Source organism: Rhinoderma darwinii, chromosome 4, assembly GCF_050947455.1.
Source record: "Rhinoderma darwinii isolate aRhiDar2 chromosome 4, aRhiDar2.hap1, whole genome shotgun sequence".
NCBI classification, from domain to species: domain Eukaryota; kingdom Metazoa; phylum Chordata; class Amphibia; order Anura; family Rhinodermatidae; genus Rhinoderma; species Rhinoderma darwinii.
The window spans coordinates 115,078,475-115,096,607 of NC_134690.1; the positions used below are offsets into that span (position 1 = coordinate 115,078,475).

General features: G+C 44.7%; 2 protein-coding genes across 2 annotated transcripts in view; one reads left to right on the plus strand and one right to left on the minus strand.

Moving 5' to 3' along the window:
* Positions 1-10,831, minus strand: part of ANKUB1 (ankyrin repeat and ubiquitin domain containing 1) — a 43,935-nt gene extending 33,104 nt beyond the window's left edge. The window contains exons 1-3 of the mRNA XM_075864001.1: positions 10,641-10,831; positions 3,617-3,760; positions 213-429 (exon numbers count right to left, since the gene is read on the minus strand). Coding sequence (XP_075720116.1) covers positions 213-429; positions 3,617-3,760; positions 10,641-10,730 — 451 coding nt within the window. The 5' untranslated portion in view covers positions 10,731-10,831. The remainder of the gene's footprint in view (positions 1-212; positions 430-3,616; positions 3,761-10,640) is intronic.
* Positions 1-18,133, plus strand: part of RNF13 (ring finger protein 13) — a 200,688-nt gene that overhangs the window by 71,500 nt on the left and 111,055 nt on the right. The gene's annotated exons all lie outside the window — the stretch shown is intronic.

Below are 18,133 nucleotides of genomic sequence, written 5' to 3' on the forward strand. Positions count from 1 at the left end.
AATACCTATGTTTGCAGTAAGTTTCTAACATCTGCAGTACACTTACCAAATATGCAGTATCTATAAAAACAAATAAATGTACTTTAACTCTATGCTAACAATTTTTATGTATTTGTTTTATGTTGGTCAAAGTGAAGTGCTGAAATCAATCATGGTTTTGCACAGGCATATGTGGTACTAAATGCTTACTTTGAAGGTAGTAGGTTGCATACCTAGATCCAGATTGTAGTCACTCAGTGTATTACAGTCATACATTTCTTTTCCTCCTAATGTCCTCAGACAGAAAAGGCTGACAGGAAATCCGCATTTCAGAGATACGAGAGACTTGAGCTTTGATACCGTTGCAGCAAGAAGATTAATGCTCCCCATTATTTGGACTCTTTCTTTGGTCACCACATTGTATACATACAGAGCTGGCTTTTCTTCCTCCTGGCATGATAGCAAAAACTGTGAAAAACTAATTGCAGACAAGATCGATATACTATTCAAGTGGATTACTATATAGTTTTATTAGATCGTTTAGGAATGAAGGACTTATTTTTTTTTTTTATCCCAATGGTTTATAGAGTATGTGGTTAGGCTCTGTTCACTCTACAGGCATGGCTTCTGTTCTGAACACAGCCATGACCGGTATGAAAAAAGCCTTTTCGTAAAAGTACCAACAAACCCCATTGACTAATAATGGGTCCGTCAAGTTTCCATCTGGGTTTTGGTGTTTTTGATGACAAAAATCGAGCTACAGTCTGCCATTAAAAACATGGGAACCCCCGATGGAACGGAATAAAGACTCTAATGTGAACAGAGCCTTAATCTGCTCCACCTGGTTACTCTGGAGAACTATGTTAGAACCATAATTGTTATTTTTTGCTTAGAACCTCAAATATAAATATGGCATTATTTTTAAAGTATATATATCTTAGGCCGTGTTCACATCAGCGTTGTCTTTCCGTTGAGGGGTTCCGTCTGAGGTTTCCGTCGGGGGGACCCCTCAACGGAAAGGCAAACGGAATTCTTGGCTTCCGTTTGCATCACCACTGATCTCAATGGTGACGGAAACGTTGCTAATGGTTTCCGTTTGTCACCGCTGTGACATGGATACGTTGTTTTGACGGCATCAATAGCGCAGTCGACAAAATCCCTCGCCGGAAAGCAACGCTGATGTGAACAGGCCCTTAATGCTACTACTTTGCACTCCAGAACAAAGCTATTCTAAGCATGACTAATTGCTAACCACTGAGACACTAAAGTCGGGTTCACACGTAGCGTAAAAACTGCAGATTTTCCAGTTGCGGAAATCCACAGCATAATACAGTAGCAGCAGAGTGGATGAGATTTGAACAAATCTCATCCACACGCTGCGTAAATGATGAGCAGAAAAAAATGCTCAGAAATTGACCTGCAATGCGTTTTTTTAATCCGCAGCATGTCAATAGTATTTGCGTAATCACTGTTTTTTTGTAGCAGGTTTTCCCTATGAAACTTCATCCCAGGAGGCTGGGCTGCAGGATGGCAGAGGGATCTCCATGGCTATGTTCACACACACAAGTAAAAACGGCTGAAAATTACGGAGCTGTTTTCAAGGGAAAACAGCCTCTGATTTTCAGCCGTTTTTGAAGCAGAAAACTTTTTTGAGGCTTTTTTTTAAAACTTTTTGGAGCTGTTTTTCAATTGACCCTATAAAAACAACTCCAAAAATGGTTAAAGAAGTGACATGCTGCTTCTTTTTACGCAGCGGTTTTTTACGCACCGTTTTTAAAAACAGCAGTGTAAAAAAACACCCAGTCTGAACTAAGTGCCGTTTGTCCCATTGATTACGATAGGAAGGTGTTTGTCGGCATTTCAGTACCGTTTTTGAAGGCGTATTTTGAGGCATTTACGCCCCGAAATACGCCTGAAAACACTGTGTGTGAACATACCCTTAGGCTACGGGTAAGTATGAAACTTTTTTTTTATGAGCAGTTTTCCGCAGCGGACATTCTGGCTAAAAACTGCACCACAAGTTGGTGCTAGCTTTCGGCCGGAATTCCCTGCAGCGACCATGGTGGATACGCTGTATTCATTTACGCAGTGTATCCGCCCTGTCTGAACATACCGTTAGCCTCCGTTTCTAACTTCTCCTCAATACAACAAAACTATACTCTTCTTCTCCTCTTTCAACATAATTCACTGCTAACAATAGAGCATTATGGGTTACTTTTAGTTAAAATAAACAAGATTCAGCCAACCAAAACAGTTCTGAATTGCAAACATTTTTTTTTTTCAGCCCTGTACAATACTGGCGGTATAATTCCGATTTTATTTTTAAAAATACTATCTCTGATCTGTATAAGCATATAATTCTGTGAAATATTTAGTGTTTTGGTAAGGCCTCATGCACACGACCGTAGCCATGTGCACGGCAGTGATTTTCGGGTCGGCCGGCCGGCCGGCCGCGGAGTGTGACCCACAAATAGCGGGCCGTGCACATGGCTGCGTCCATTATTTCCTATGAGCCTGGACCCCAGAACACGGCCGTAATAAGACATGTCCGTTCTCTCTGCGGTCCAGGCTTCTGGGCCGGGCACGGACCGTGGAAACCATGGTCGTGTGCATGGGCCCATAGGAATGAATGGGGCCGCAATTCTCCCGTGGATTTTCAGGGGAATTGCGGCCGCAAAAGCATGTTCCTGTGCATGGGGCCTAAGTGTCTGTAACATTTCTATACTAATTTTATGTCAATAGTTGTTTTATATACATACATTTACTACGCCTTGCCTGATGATGAAAAGTAAAGTAAATAGTAATAACTATTATAGAAACCTTGTCATTTACCAAAACAAGATTATGATTAATACCTGTGCTCGTGAAACAAGAACTACAAGAGAATGAATTATTTGTGTTTCAATTGTTTGCAAAAAATAAATCAGTTGACTAATGTTTGCAAATATGTATGAGATATTTGACTTATAGACAACACTCTTAATGTTTAGGTGTGACAGCAGGTAACCAGGCAGGAAAGTGGTACACATGCTAAAGGAATTCTTCCATAAGTCTTGTAAATTGTCTTCATTTGTATTTTTTTTTAATCAAAAAGTAAGCTGTTGTTTTTATAGGGTACTGTACTAAATTGTGTTAAAAGTTCAGTTTATTAGGAATTACTTTATTAACATCACAACCAATTAATATGCCATGGTTGCTGTCCTAATTTTATTTGACACATTCTTGAACTAGAATATTAACCACCAGACCAAAGTGGAGCAAGCCTCTGGGATACAAACCAATACACCAGGCTGGGAACTAAATTTTCCACTGGCAATGAATAACGCTCCAAATATACTAATACCTTATATATATATAATACCTTATAATAAGTACTGATGCTGGGATGAGGTGGTTGTAGCTATATTAAACTCATAGGCATACACCAGGGGTGGGGGGGGGGGGTCACCGGCTGGCAACTGTGTGTATGTATTTGACTCTATGCATGCGTGTCCATCTTTGTCTAGACTATTCTATGTGATGCAGCTAGTCTGGGCATAACTTATAGGGCATTATTACAGGTAATGAAAGAAAGGGTTGAAATGTTACTATGTAAGCAAATTAGATGTACTCTGTGCTATCACAGGTTGATTCTTACCTTTACGATGCACTTGATGGTGGAGCAAAGAGTAATCCCAGCATCAGTTAGGACCCACTCATCTCTTAGCACCCCTCCTGCATATATAAGCTCCAAAAACCTCCTACCTTGCTTGTCATCTGACACCTGGATGTGAAAATAGTCCTGCAAAATAGATATATTTAAACATTTTTCTTGCTGTTGCTTCACAATCCCTGAATGAATAAGAGGTCATCTCAACAGGTAATAATGTTTAGGTAACACTGAGGCATTGAGGCAGTGGTGACAATTGCTTAACATACATAAAACATAAGTAAGACAATGTTCACATTGTGTTTGGAATTTACGTTCGGCACATACATTGGGGAAATCTGGACATATGTGCCGAATATAAAGCCCCGACATATGCAACTGTATTCTATAAAGTTGCATACATCACCCACAGGTTCCCATGTGAAAGAAACATATACTGCCTGGTATAGGTTTTCTTTGCAGGATACTATGCTTTTCAATACCGCATACCCAATGAACGTGTCACAGCTGTGGGGAATGTGGACCCACTGGGCCACTCCACTGTAATGGAGTAGCAGCTGGTCAAGCAAATGTCAATGACAGTCACCAGGGCAAGATTACATGGATAGTTGGCTTATGCTGTTTTATCGGAAACTGGCTTGTGCTGGATAATTGGAAGCTGACTTGTGCTGCATAATCGGAAGCTGGCTTGTGCTGGATAATTGGAAGCTGACTTGTGCCGGATTATCGGAAGTTGGCTTGTGCTGGACAATCGGACTTATCTCAGATACGCCACGGACAGTGGACTTGACACGGACACCGAACACAGATACTGAAGTCATCACGGACACTGGACTTGGCATGGACACCAGACACGGATACTGAAGTCATCACAGACACTGGACTTGGCACAGACACCGGACACGGATACTGAAGTCGTCACGGACACTGGACTTGGCACAGACACCGGACACGGATACTGAAGTCGTCACGGACACTGGACTTGGCACAGACACCGGACACGGATACTAAAGTCGACACGGACACTGGACTTGGCACGGATACCGGACACAGGATACGGGATACAGGATAACGCTATGGAACCTTTGCAGACTAACACAGGGTTAGATACAACATTGCTCAGGCAATGAGGAAGTGGGTGGAGTTTTTTTTTTAAAGTGCTGGTTGTGCTGGAATTGGTTTGGGGTAAAATTCTTGGCACGCGAGTACCCTACAGCATTGGCCGGTGGAGAGCAGTGCGCGCTGGCATCTCTGGGGAAGAAGATGTCGGCGGAGTTTCAGTGTCCTTCGGTCGCGACTGCCAGTAAGTTGGGGATGCCGGCGGTCAGTGACCACAGGCTTTACAGTACCCCCTATGTCCTCTCTTCTTAGGTCCAGAGCGTAGAAGGAATTTCTTGATAAGAGCTGGGGCATCAACATTTTCTTCAGGCTCCCAAGACCTCCTTAGGACCAAAACCCTTCCAATCCACCAGGTGAAAGGTCTTCCCTCCTGCCTTCTTGTAGTAGACCTGAAGAAAACTTCCAAAAGAAGAATCAGCTGCAGGCACTTGAGATGTAGCCGGTACAGGAAGAGGAACGCATGGATGTTGGCTCTAAACAATGAAAAATGGAGATGTAGCATTAGACTCACTCGCGTGATTATTGTAAGAGAATTCGGGCCATGGAAGAAGATGCACCCAGTTGTCGTGTTGAACAGATACAAAATGACGAAGATAATTTTCAAGCACTTGGTCAATCTTTTCAACTTGGCCGTTGGATTGCAGGCGGTATGCAAAAGAAAAGTCCAATTTCACATGCAAAAGGTTACACTGGGCTCTGCAGAACTTAGACGTGAATTACACACCTCGATCACACACAATATGGAGGGGCAATCAGTGCAAACTAAAAATATGTTTAACAAATAAATTTGCGAGGCGAGGAGCTGAGGGAAGGCCAGACAGAGAAGAACTACGACGAAACGCGCGTCGAGGTGGGCAGACACGCTAGTCACTTCTTACTTCACTGCATTCATTGGGTCATGTAAGTTAAAACTGTCTGTGTTTGCATTTGCATGAGAAATATTGCTTTGAGTCACTGTATAACTATAAGCATAAATATAATTATAATATAAATATATATTTTTCTCATGTATAGACATTCTGTGTTTTTGTCAGTCTGCATGTGAGATATTATTTCCATCTAACTACTGACTGCTACTGACTTACTATGACAATGTGTGCGTGACATACCCAAGTTAATTTATTGATCTGACATACATAAGCTCTGTTTGCATCCTTGCTGATCATATCTCTTTTTTAACTCTTTGTATGTTGTTTATTGTTTTTATCGTATATATTTAATAAAATATATCATATTTTTATTCATGGTTTCCATGCTCCCATGTCTTTTTCTATTTGGTTGTATAGAGGAACGAAGTGTGCCAACTTGGAGAAACGATCCACCACGACCCAGACAGTGGTATATCCAGCAGAAGGAGAAAGATCTGTAATAAAATCCATGGCAATATGTTGCCAGGGACCATCAGGAACAGGCAGAGGTTGGACTAGACCCGTAGGCTTGGAATGGGTGGCTTTGTTTTGGGCACAGTTGGTACACGAAGAGACATAGTCCACAACATCTTTGGGCAGCGTGGGCCACCAGTAGTGACAAGAGATAAAGTCCCGAGACTTACGAATACCAGCATGCCCTGCCAACTTGGAATTTTGACCCCAGATGAGAATTTTCTTCCTTTCAGTAGGATGAACAAAAATTTTCTCAGGGGGAATGTCTTTAATCTGCAGAGGGTTAGCAGAAATAATCCTGGAAGGGTCAATAAAATGCTGAGGATCCTCTTCAGAGTCATCTGTCTCAAATGAACGAGACACTGCATCAGCCCTCATATTTTTATCAGCAGGACGGAAAAGGAGTAGGAATTGTAATATGGCAAAGAATAGCGACCATCTAGCTTGACGAAGGTTCAGGCATTGTGCAGACTGCAAATAAGTGAGGTTCTTGTAATCAGTGTATATGATAATAGGATGAGCAGCCCCCTCTAGAAAATACCTCCACTAGTATAAGGCTAATTTGATGGCAAGTGACTTACGGTCCCCAATGTAGTAGATTTTTCTGCAGCAGAGGAGAGTTTTGAGAAGAAGCCACAGGAAACTGCCTTACCCTTGCAGTTTCTTTGAAAGAGAAGTGCTCTAGCACTGGAAGAAGCGTCAACCTCCAACGAGAATTTCCGAGAAACATCAGGATGGTGAAGAACGGAGGCAGAAGTGAAGGCCCTCCTGAGGTTGGTGAATGCAGACTCTGCTTCAGGGGTCCAGACTTTAGCGTTCATGCCCTTCTCGGTGAGAGCAGAGATAAGAGCGGTAAGTGAAGAGAAGTTTGGGATGAGCTGGCAATAGAAATTCGCGAAGCCAAGAAATCTTTGTACGGCACAGAGACCTTGAGGACGTGGCCACACTAAGACGGACTTCACTTCCATGATCTGAAACTATATAGCCCAGAAAGGGCAAAGATTTTCTTTTGAATACACAGTTTTCTAGTTTGGCTTAGAGGTTATTCCCCCTTAACCGCAACAGGACTTGGCGAACATGCTTCAGGTGAGTCATCAGATCTGGTGAGAAGATGAATATATCGTCCAGCTATACCACCACACAGACATACAGTAAATCCCGGAATATGTCGTTGGTGAATTCCTGGAACACCACTGGAGCGTTACACAATCCAAAGGGCATCACAAGATATTCGTAGTAACCGACTCTGGTGTTGAATTGGATTTTCCATTCGTTACCTTTGCGGATACGGATCAAGTTATAAGCCCTTCGTACATACAGCTTTGTGAAAATCCTGGCCCCACATATTCTGTCGAAGAGCTATGAGATCAGCGTTAAGGGGTATTTGTTCTTGACCGTGATTTGTTTCAAACTATGATAATCGATACAAGGCCGGAGAGATCCATCTTTCTTTTTCACAAAGAAGAATCCGGCTCCAGCTGGAGAAGTAGATTTCCTGATAAACCCCCTCTCGAGGTTCTCTTTGACATATGCCGACATGGCTAGGTTTTCAGGCAAGGAGAGAGGATAAACCCGTCGACGAGGAGGTGAAGCTTCAGGGAGCAATTGAATCGTACAGTCGTAAAGACGTTGGGGAGGAGGGATCTCAGCCTCATTCTTGCTGAAGACCTCCTCATGACAGGCTGACAGGCATACTGGGGAGGCAGACCAGAGAGTGACCGGGTACTGGACAGGACGAACCTGAGGCAGACAGCGGTGTGAACATCGGGATCCCCACTGGAGAATCTCTCCAGAATTCCAGTCGAGGTCCCAGCAGGATTGGTTTAATAGCTTTAGGCAGAACATAATAGGCTATTTGTTCTGAGTGCAGAACACCCACTTGCAACTTCAAAGGTTCTGTGATGGAAAGAAATGGTTTCTGGCAGAGGTTGACCATTCACAGAAGCAACTGCTAGAGGTTTCCCTAGAGGAGTCATGGGCAAGTGGAGACAGTCTACTAAAGCCTGATAGATGAAGTTCGCAGCCACTCCAGAATCCAGATAAGTGGAAACAGAGTGTGAGTGTTCACCGAAGAAGATTGTCACAGGAATCGATGATTTGGAAGAGAATTTTGAAGAAGGCATCGGTCCACCTAGGGTTGTGCCCTCCTATCAACCCTAGATGCTGCAGTTTCCCGGCTTCTGGGGACATTGACGCAAATAATTACCTTTGCAGCCAGAGTACAATATAAAGGCATGGGGAACGACTGCGCTGCCGCTCCTAGTCAGAGAGTCTGACTCTGTCTACCTGCATAGGATCTTCAGGGACGACAACCGAAGGAGGTAGCAGAGGTCTCTGTAACTTAGGCGCCAGTCTGTGGGGCCTTTTTTCTCGATGAACTTCCTGGGTGCGTTCTCGGAACCTAAGTCAATCTGTGTAGCCAGAAGAATCAGAGCACCCACGGTAGAAGGGAGATCACAACCTGCCAGCTCTTCTTTGATTTTAGTGGCTAATTCCTGCCAGTAGGTTGCCACCAAGGCCTCTTTGTTCCAGGCAATCTCCACTGCCAAAGTACGGAACTGGATGGCATACTCTCCTATCGTCGATTCCCCTTGGCGAAGAGTCAGAAGCGAAGCAGCGTCAGAAGCTGTTTGACCAGTTTCTTCAAACAAAGTGCGAAAAGTCTCTAAGAGCATCTGTAGGTTGGAAGACCCCGGCCCCTCACGTTCCCAGATAGGTTTCACCCAGGCTTTGCCAGAGAGTAGGGAGACAATAAAGGCAACTTTGGTCAGATCAGAAGGGAATAGATGTGCATGCAGCTTGAAGTGGATCCTGCACTGGTTGAGGAAACCTCGACAGGTTCTTGCATCTCCATCGTAACCAGGCGGTAGTGGCAATGAAATTCCGGCCCCAGAACTCACTGGAGGGATCGCGGGTAGTCGAGGAGGCAACAGAGGCAAGATCCAATCATGTGGCAATAGAATTGACTGCTTACAGAAGCTGATCCTGGCGTACTCAGAGATCTCGCATGACCGCTTGCATTGCTTGGACCGGCATCTAGGGTTGATCAGCCAGATCCACGAGCAAACTGTCGCAGCTCTGGGGAATGTGGACCCACTGGGCCACTCTGCCGTAACGGAGTAGCAGCTGGTCAAACAAATGTCAATGACAGTCACTAGGACGAGAGTACCTATATAGCTGGCTTGTGCTGGTTTATCGGAAACTGGCTTGTGCTGGATAATTGGAAGCTGGCTTGTGCTGGATAATCGGCAGCTGGTTTGTGCCGGATAATCGGAAGCTGGCTTGTGCTGGACAATTGGACTTGTCTTGGATACAGGATACAGAAACTGTAGTCGTCATGGATACAGGACTTGACACGGACACCGGACACTGAAGTTGTCACGGACACCGGACACTGAAGTCAACATGGACACTGGACTTGGCACGGACACCGGACACAGATACAGCATTCAGGATAACGCTATGGAACCTTTGCAGACTAACACAGGGTTAGACAAAACGTTGATCAGGCAATGAGGAAGTGGGCAGAGTTCTTTTTAAAGTCCCTTGTGTGCTGGGATCGGTTTGGGGTAAAATTATTGGCGCGCGCGCTGGCCCTTTGAAAACCGAGGACCAGCGCGTGTGTGTACCCTACCGGCATCGGACAGAGGAGTGAGCAGTTTGCACCGCCATCTCTGGGGAAGGAGACACCAGCGGAGTCCTCCGGTCGCGGCTGCCGGTAAGTGGGGAATGTCAGCGAACATAGCCTAACTAACATAATAGATGACAGCATAGTTCCTATCCTAAACACACGGTTTATAGAAGAACATATAGCTACAGGGGTTTCAGAGGTTCCAGTCACACATGGATCCCAGCATCTGAGGATTCCTACAAACCACTGTACCACATTTATTTCTAGTTTCTTATACAACAAAAACATATACTATAGCACTGTACTTATATTGTAATCACTCACTTCAATCCCTGTAACCAGTCGGTTTTACAATCTAGTTTTCCTATCCGAGACACACACTCACTCCCACTTGGCTTAATTTTATAGGAAGTCAATAAGAATGTATTTTTAAGTGTGGGGGATCTGGAGTACCTAGAGGACCCCAGTGCTACAAGGTAAGAGTGCTAATCCCAATACTTTAAATGGCAAGTGATAGTTGAGGTACTGGCAAAAAGTATGCAATGGGAACCAGGGACTTCAAGCTGCACTTCTGCTTCTTAAAAAAAACATGCAAATACAATAAAATTGCTTTAACCTTGCATCAGAGGCACCTGCAAGATTATCAGATATTCTCAATTATTGAATGGTCATAAAAATGATATTAGATACCAAAATGCTATTATAACTTAATTTTTACGTGAGAATTTCCCAGATGTTGATGAATCTTATGATTCCGGCCTTGAGAAATTCCAGATGGACTTTCTGGATTGTTATCTATATTTTACATGTTAAATGACAACAATAAAACATAATGCTCACAGATAAAATCACACATCACACAAATAAAAAATGAAATTACCTTTAGCATCTGTTTGACTTTCTTTACGTTTTGGCCCGGAGGAATGTCAAAAGATTCACAGAGACCATCAAAGGCTATAAAGACTTTCATTTTACTTTAAGAAAGTATGGGAATCTCAAAATATGCCTTTTTTTTTTGTTTGCCATTAACAGATCATGACTGGCATCTTGCGAAACTTTTTTAAGCGTGTTCTCTTATTACCTGGTAGGAAGAAGTGAGACAGGCAACTTAGACTGTTTTCTTTCCAAGCTGAACAGAAACAAATCTCCACCCAGCCGTTAGCTAAGCTACAAACAAAGGCAAGCAACTACAGGTTACATACTATCATGACTGACCATAGAGTAAGCACATACTACTCATCATGCCATGTCTACCACTCAGCTGTCAGTGAATAGAAACAGAAAGGCTTAATTTCTGTGCTCATTGATGATGGAGAAGTAAGACATATGAGGTTTTTGTGTGTTTTGTCTGACGTCTGCTTGTATACACCTCTAAATTCAATCCTAATTCCATTTGTATTAAAAGGATGGATTATATAATACAATAGTATTACATGGTAAAATACTTTGTAAGCAATCAAAGGCAAAAATATGCCACCTACAGCCTTACGTTTGTGCAAATGTTACTAGAGAAATGCCATTGTTTTCACCCACAAAAAAAACATAGAATAAGTTAAACACATGTTGACCAAGCGACTTATTGTTAGCGCCGAAAGAGCGCTTGTCCTTTATCAATTCTGGCCTTTATTAGTAAAGGCCAGGCGCTCTGGCCGGTGAATCCGCTCCTGGAGGAGCCCCTGGTGTCACTCCTGGAGTGGGATCCCTGACCAGGGCGTTGCCGATAGCCCCTATATGGACAGTGACGTCAGGGCCCATATATGGACAGTGACGTCAGGGGCTGCTCCAGGTGGGGAATCCCTGGACAGAGTGTGGGCAACGCTCTGGCTGGGGATTCCACTCCTAGAGGGATCCCCAATGGTGCTATCTACAGGGGGGTGTGGCAATATCTACAAGGGGGTATGGCACTATATAGAGGGGGGGTGTGGCACTATCTACAAGTGGGTGGGTGTAGAACTATCTATAAGGGGGTGTGTGTGGCACTATCTACAGAGGGCACTGTGGCACTATATACAGAGGGCACTTTGACACTATGTACAGAAGGCACTGTGGCACTATATACAGAGGGCACTGTGGCACTAGCTACACAGGGCACTGCATATATGGGGACACAAACTGGGGGCCTAACTTTTATATGGGGGCACAGACTGGGGGCCTAACTTTTATATGGGGGCACAAACTGGGTGCCTAACTTCTATATGGGGCATAAACAGGGCCTAACTTTTATATGGAGGCACAAACTCGGGAGCCTAACTTCTATATTGGGCATAAACAGGGTGTAACTTTTATATGGGGACACAAACTTCCATTTTCTGCCGTTTTACTGCTGTCGTGAGTTTCCCCGCAAAGGGGCCCACTAAGCCTAAACAGGTTCACACCAGCCATATAGAAACAAATACATAAAAAAGAAAACATGCATATATTGTATGAATTGTATGATGCTGTAATGACACATTTTGTACCATACAAAATATTGACAAGTACTCCAAAATGACCTGTATCAGATAGTTTAGATGCACTTGGAGCACAATAGTTTCTATTGTGATATATGTATTTGCCAATTTTATGGGAATGATAGGATCGTGGCCTGCAATATATTAAGCAGTGTTTTATTGGAGTGGTCATAACCTTGGCAGATTTAAAATGGTGGCCAGTTTGTCCTAAAGTTCTTATGAAAAAAATTATGATCTTAAGGTAGGGTCATTGTGAGGCCAGCGGCAAGCATGGTTTTCTAAATTCAGTGACCAGTCTTCAACAGGATGCCATTGTAGTGGGGATAGGCCTCATAAGTGTCATCCATAGTTTATTGCCTGTGGGTTCTCTCCAATAAAATCAGTTAGGCCTCATGCACACGACCGTAGCCGTGTGCACGGCCGTGATTTTCGGGTCGGCCGGCTGCGGACTGTCAGCCGCGGGCCGCCCGCAAATCGTAGGACATGCACATGGCCGCCGTCATTGTTTTCAATGAGCCCGGACCGCAGAAGACGGCCGTAATAGGACATGCCCATTCTTTCTGCGGTGCGGGTTCCCGGGCCATGCACGGACCGTAAAAACTACGGTCGTGTGCATGGCCCCATAGAAATGAATGGGGCCGCAATTCTCCCGTAGATTTTCGGGGGAATTGCGCCCGCAAAAACACGTTCGTGTGAATGTGGCCTTAATCTGAGAATAAGAGACCAGAAATAGAACAGATGCCATAAACTCAGGACAAACCTAGAAATACCACATGTGAAACTAAAGGTGATAATATGAAGTATTAGGTAGAGTCTAAAATTAGAAAAATGTAGATTCCAGGAATCAAGCAAAGAGTCATGGTGACTTGAAAACTCCTGGCACATATGTCAAACACATTCAAAGGCCCCCATTAAACTCGTGCATGTCAAAAGTGTGTAATTTTGGCAAACATCAGCACACACTGTTTTTTGCCGTATATAATAGCGTAGTAAACTAGTGCACTACGCTATTCGATACAATGGTATAGAGCAAAAAATTACATCACGGTATAATTTATTTTACAAGGGGGTCCTATGACGTATCCTACTGTATGCCTTAGATCCTCCCAATGTATAACTCGCACATAGTGCTCTGACATAATGTGAACACAGCCTAAGGTACAGAACAATGAAAAGTGCTGTTGCTGAGGCAGAAGCATAGTGTAAAAAGCAAGACATCCTGTGAATGTATTATTATTAGCATGTGCTTCCAGGGGTCAAACCCAGAAGGAACAATATGGCCATATGGCGTAGGAAAACACTGGATTGTGAGAGAGATACCTGTTATTAACACTAAGCAGAGGCAGGGCTGGCCACAGAATTTCTAAACCTTTGACAAGACAACATTTTGGGCCCATGACGAATAGTCAGATCAGTCACACGATGTATACCACTAGCGCCCGACAGACACTAATGACTTACAATGGGGTCCGTTGGGTTCCGTCGTTTTGATGGGAAGAATAACACTGCATGCAGCACTATTCTTGCTGTCAAATCTACCGGGACTGCCGACAGAGGCCCTGAATGCTCTGAACATATCTAGTATATTTGAATAGTTTCTAGCAGTATACAGTACTAGAATAAGTACACAATAGATTATAAAGTCTACTGGAATGATTTAGAGCACTGTGTGACAAGTTATTTGTTTCCTAATGCTTTTATCTTGGTAAATGTAGCCTTATCTCTATAGCTAGGAAACAGTTCCAAACACATTTTCTATTGCTGTTTTACAAAGCACTAGAATTATAGTTGCGTAGGAGCATTACAGCTTTTATACAGTAAATATTCACTGATAAAAGCAAACGTGTTATTAAATACTGAAACATGATGTGCTTCTCACATTTGGTATCCCAAATCATAATACACAATTAACGGCACCCCTCTTTTGCCCAGGAACACACATAAAAATGCCTTTTTTATATGCAAACTTGCATAAGCCACACTCCATTTGAGGTGCGACTCATACTGGGTAGAGCAAGGTGCTTTCCTGGGGTTTTCTCAACAGTGTTTGCTTGGCTCAGATGTTCCAGATGTGCCTTCTAAGGCTATGTTCACACGGGGTATTTTGCCGAGTTTTTTGACGCGGAAACCGCGTCGCAAAACTCGGCAGAAACGGCCCGAGAACGCCTCCCATTGATTTCAATGGGAGGCGTCGGCGTCTTTTTCCCGCGAGCAGTAAAACTGCCTCGCGGGAAAAAGAAGCGACATGCCCTATCTTCGGGCGCTTCCGCCTCGGACCTCCCATTGACTTCAATGGCCGCGGGCGAAAAACGGCGCGATAATTGCCGCGAAAATCGGCGTGCAGGGAGAGGAATATCTGCCTCAAAGTTCCCAACGGAATTTTGAGGCAGATATTCCTCCCCCAAAATACTCCGTGTGAACATAGCCTAAGGCTGGATTCACACGAGCATGTTCGGTCAGTAAAGGACGGAACGTAATTCGGCCGCAAGTCCCGGACTGAACACAGTGCAGGGAGCCGGGCTCCTAGCATCATAGTTATGTACGATGCTAGGAGTCCCTGCCTCTCTGCAGGACAACTGTCCAGTACTGTAATCATGTTTTCAGTACGGGCCAAAATACGTTCCGTCCTTTACGGACCGAACATGCTCGTGTGAATCCAGCCTAAGATTCAGATTCAGATTCCCCCCTAGAATGCCTGCTACAGATATGAACCCATACAGAGCCAGACATTCCCCCATACAGCGCCAGGAATAGCGACAAAATGTTTGCAGCTATTTCCCTGGATTTTTTTTTCAAGGCAGTCGATTCATCTGAATTGAAAAATAAATCTGTAAAGGCGGCACTGGTAAATTTGGCACTATATAACCAAACCTGGTACACTTGGAGGGTATGCATCAGAGCAGACAAGTCTCCTGTGCAGCCTGGTTTCTGTCCAACAGCAGTGGCTTGAGACTGCGGTATGACAAATAATACTGTCCCAATGCTGATCAGAGCAAGAAGAGGAAGTGTGACATGCGAGCAGTGCTGGTTACTTTCTGGCAGAGAAAAAGATCAGTGCAGGAGTAAGGAGGAGCAGAGTGTTTTCTGACCCCCGTATTAAACCGTACACTGCAACCTCTATACGCCCCTGGGCACTGTGTTTGTCACTGTTATTGTAGTATAACTTTAGGGGCACAGTCCAGGAATTATTGTTTGTGGTCAAAGTATTTGAGGCCAGAATTCCACACTACCATAGTAATATGTCGTGGCTCCTTCTGGCAGGATTCCTAGCATAATGCTCAGTTTCCTCCTAGTTCACAGCAGGTTGTGCCAGGGCCCAGCTATGAAAGGGGGGCTTGCAAGGGACAGCCAAGAATAGGAGGGGGAGGAGAAAAGGTAGTGGTCCTGCTGCTCCGCACACCCCTGGTACTGAGGATACAGCTTGATACTGCAAGAACAAGGGGACAGGGGCAGCCAATGCAGGGTCACCCAAATACAGCCCATTCCTTCCTTTCTGGGGAGATTCGCTGATGACACATTGAAGCCCAGGCTGCTGCTGATCCCTGCTTTCCAGCTTGTACAGCACCGCCCCATTCTTCAGGGATGACTGCAAACCCCCCCCCCCCCCCGCCCCCCCAGTTGGAAATTTCTTGGGAGACTCCAGCACATGCCGAGATGCTCTGTCCAGGGACTTCAACTGCTTTTTATCTCTGCCTAGGGAAGACATGTTGACTTAACTGTCTATTTATGGACAGTTCTCACCGGTACTTCCCCGGGCAAAGAAAAAAAGTCTCCCAAAAGGTGTCGCTATGATGTGGGGGGCCTGTGACAGCGGGCGCTGGCGCTACTTCTCCTCATAGTGAGTGACCGGAGGGTACTGGGTGTAGGTGACAGATGCCACTGGAGCCTTCAAACGTACAAGTTTAATGTAGCATTGTTCACATCTGCGCTCGTATTTTACTTATTCTTTTCCATCGCAGAAACAGAACAACATTGCCCGACAGAACCCAATGGGGAAATTTATAAAGCCCTCTACACCAGTTTTCTTTTTAGCTTTGTGCTAAAAAATTTCTATTTTTACGCTGTTTCTGACACTTTTTAAAAAGTTGGCACGGCGTAGTGGGAAGGGCAGGCGTAGAAAAGTTGCAAAAGAGCCTAAAAGTCTTTTGGCCTTTTTACGCCACTTTTGTGGAAAGGGGGTGTGGCCACAACGGGCCAACAAATTTGTTATAATTTTGCCACAAAACATGCGCACATTATAGCAGAAATCTACGCCAGCTCTTAGCTAGCGTAGATTTCAGTTTGTGGGGCGTAGCAAGGTAGAGGCCCATGCCCCCATAGAGCCCCCTGTAAATAGTGCCCCCCCATAGAGCCCTCTGTAGATAGTGCTCACCATAAAGCCCCCTGTAGATAGTGCCCCCCGTAGAGTCCCCTGTATATAGTGTCCCCTGTATTTAGTGCCCCCTGTCGTCTACAGGCTGTAAATAGTGCCACCTGTAGAGTACCCTGTATATATTGTCCCCTGTAGATAGGGCTCCTGTAAATAGGGCCCACCCAGAGTCCCCTGTAGATATTTCCCCCTGTACCTTGCCCTTCTAATTTTTGAATACCCGGGGTGAAGCGGGAACCCGGAACCGGACTCCTCCCCACAATTGTATCCGCGGATACAATTGATTTGTCTAGCGCTGCCTGGTGAGGCACAGGATGCCTAGCCATTCGGCACTTTAGCAATGATGCAGTCGGTGACGTCATCGCGCCGCTGCATCGTTTCGCTGGATGAGGACTGGCATTGCTAGAGGACGGTGTGGGGAGCACTATCTACAGAAGACATTGTGAGTGGCACTATTTACAGGGGGCACTCTGTGTGTGGTGTTTACAGTGTTTTTCCCAATTTTATTCATGGGCACAGTGTATGGAAACGTGAGGAGCTGAAGACATTTGAGCGGCAAACTCTGCAGAAATGGTTCGTGGCCAGGAGGCGTCATCATGGAGGTCTGGACCGGAAGGAAAAGAAAAGAGAAAACGAATGACTACAATCTGAGACGACCTCACCTGTGAGGAAATACGGAGTGCAGAGCCCAACAGGACTGGATCCAACTGTCCTAGTCACCAATGTACAAAGAAGAGATCCAGGCAGCACATCCAAAGGAACAAAGGTTTATTCACCCGTGCGACCCGTAAATAAACCTTTGGTCAGTACTGTAGTCACTGTATGATCTGCAGCGAGATGATGGGCGTATGGTTCTTTTTTGTGAAACAGCAATTCCCAACATATCCTTACGATTGTGGTAAGGAAACAAGGGGAGGAATCCTCCAGCTCACCTGACACAATGGTAAGTGTCGCTGTCAGCGCCCGGATCCTTCGTGACGGCACACGATACAGGAACAGAGGTAACAAGGAAGTTGAATCCAGCGCTTGGGTAGAGATAAAATGGAACGGTTTTCCAAGTTTAATAGTTTTTCGTTAAAAGTCCAATAAGGTATGATCCTGGTGTGTAGGACAATGGGGGATATAATCCTTTTGAGCCTACGCGTTTCGGACGATAACGACGTCCTTAGACTTGGCTGTAGTGTGATTTGAAACTGGCGCGCTGGCGAATTTATGCTATGTCCGGGGTAACAGCTGAATCCTGATTGCGTTCCACGACTCTGGGAGTCACGTGGAACGCAACCCGGAAGTGGGATGGTATTGGCGTTGAAAGCACCCACTCTCGTATCTAGTGAGTACTGATTGACAAAATGACATCTTGATTAAGAAGCATCTTGAATGTCACTTGTTTAGTAATGTTTTAAAATTTTGACTCGTTAGCAGGGTATAAGATGTCAGTGGAGACTTGTGGTATAGATCGTAATTTACAGTCACATGTGCGTTCCAGGTCTCGTTGTCATATGGAACGCAAACAAACAAGCCGGGTCATGACGTGTCTATCTCGGTGAGAAGTGC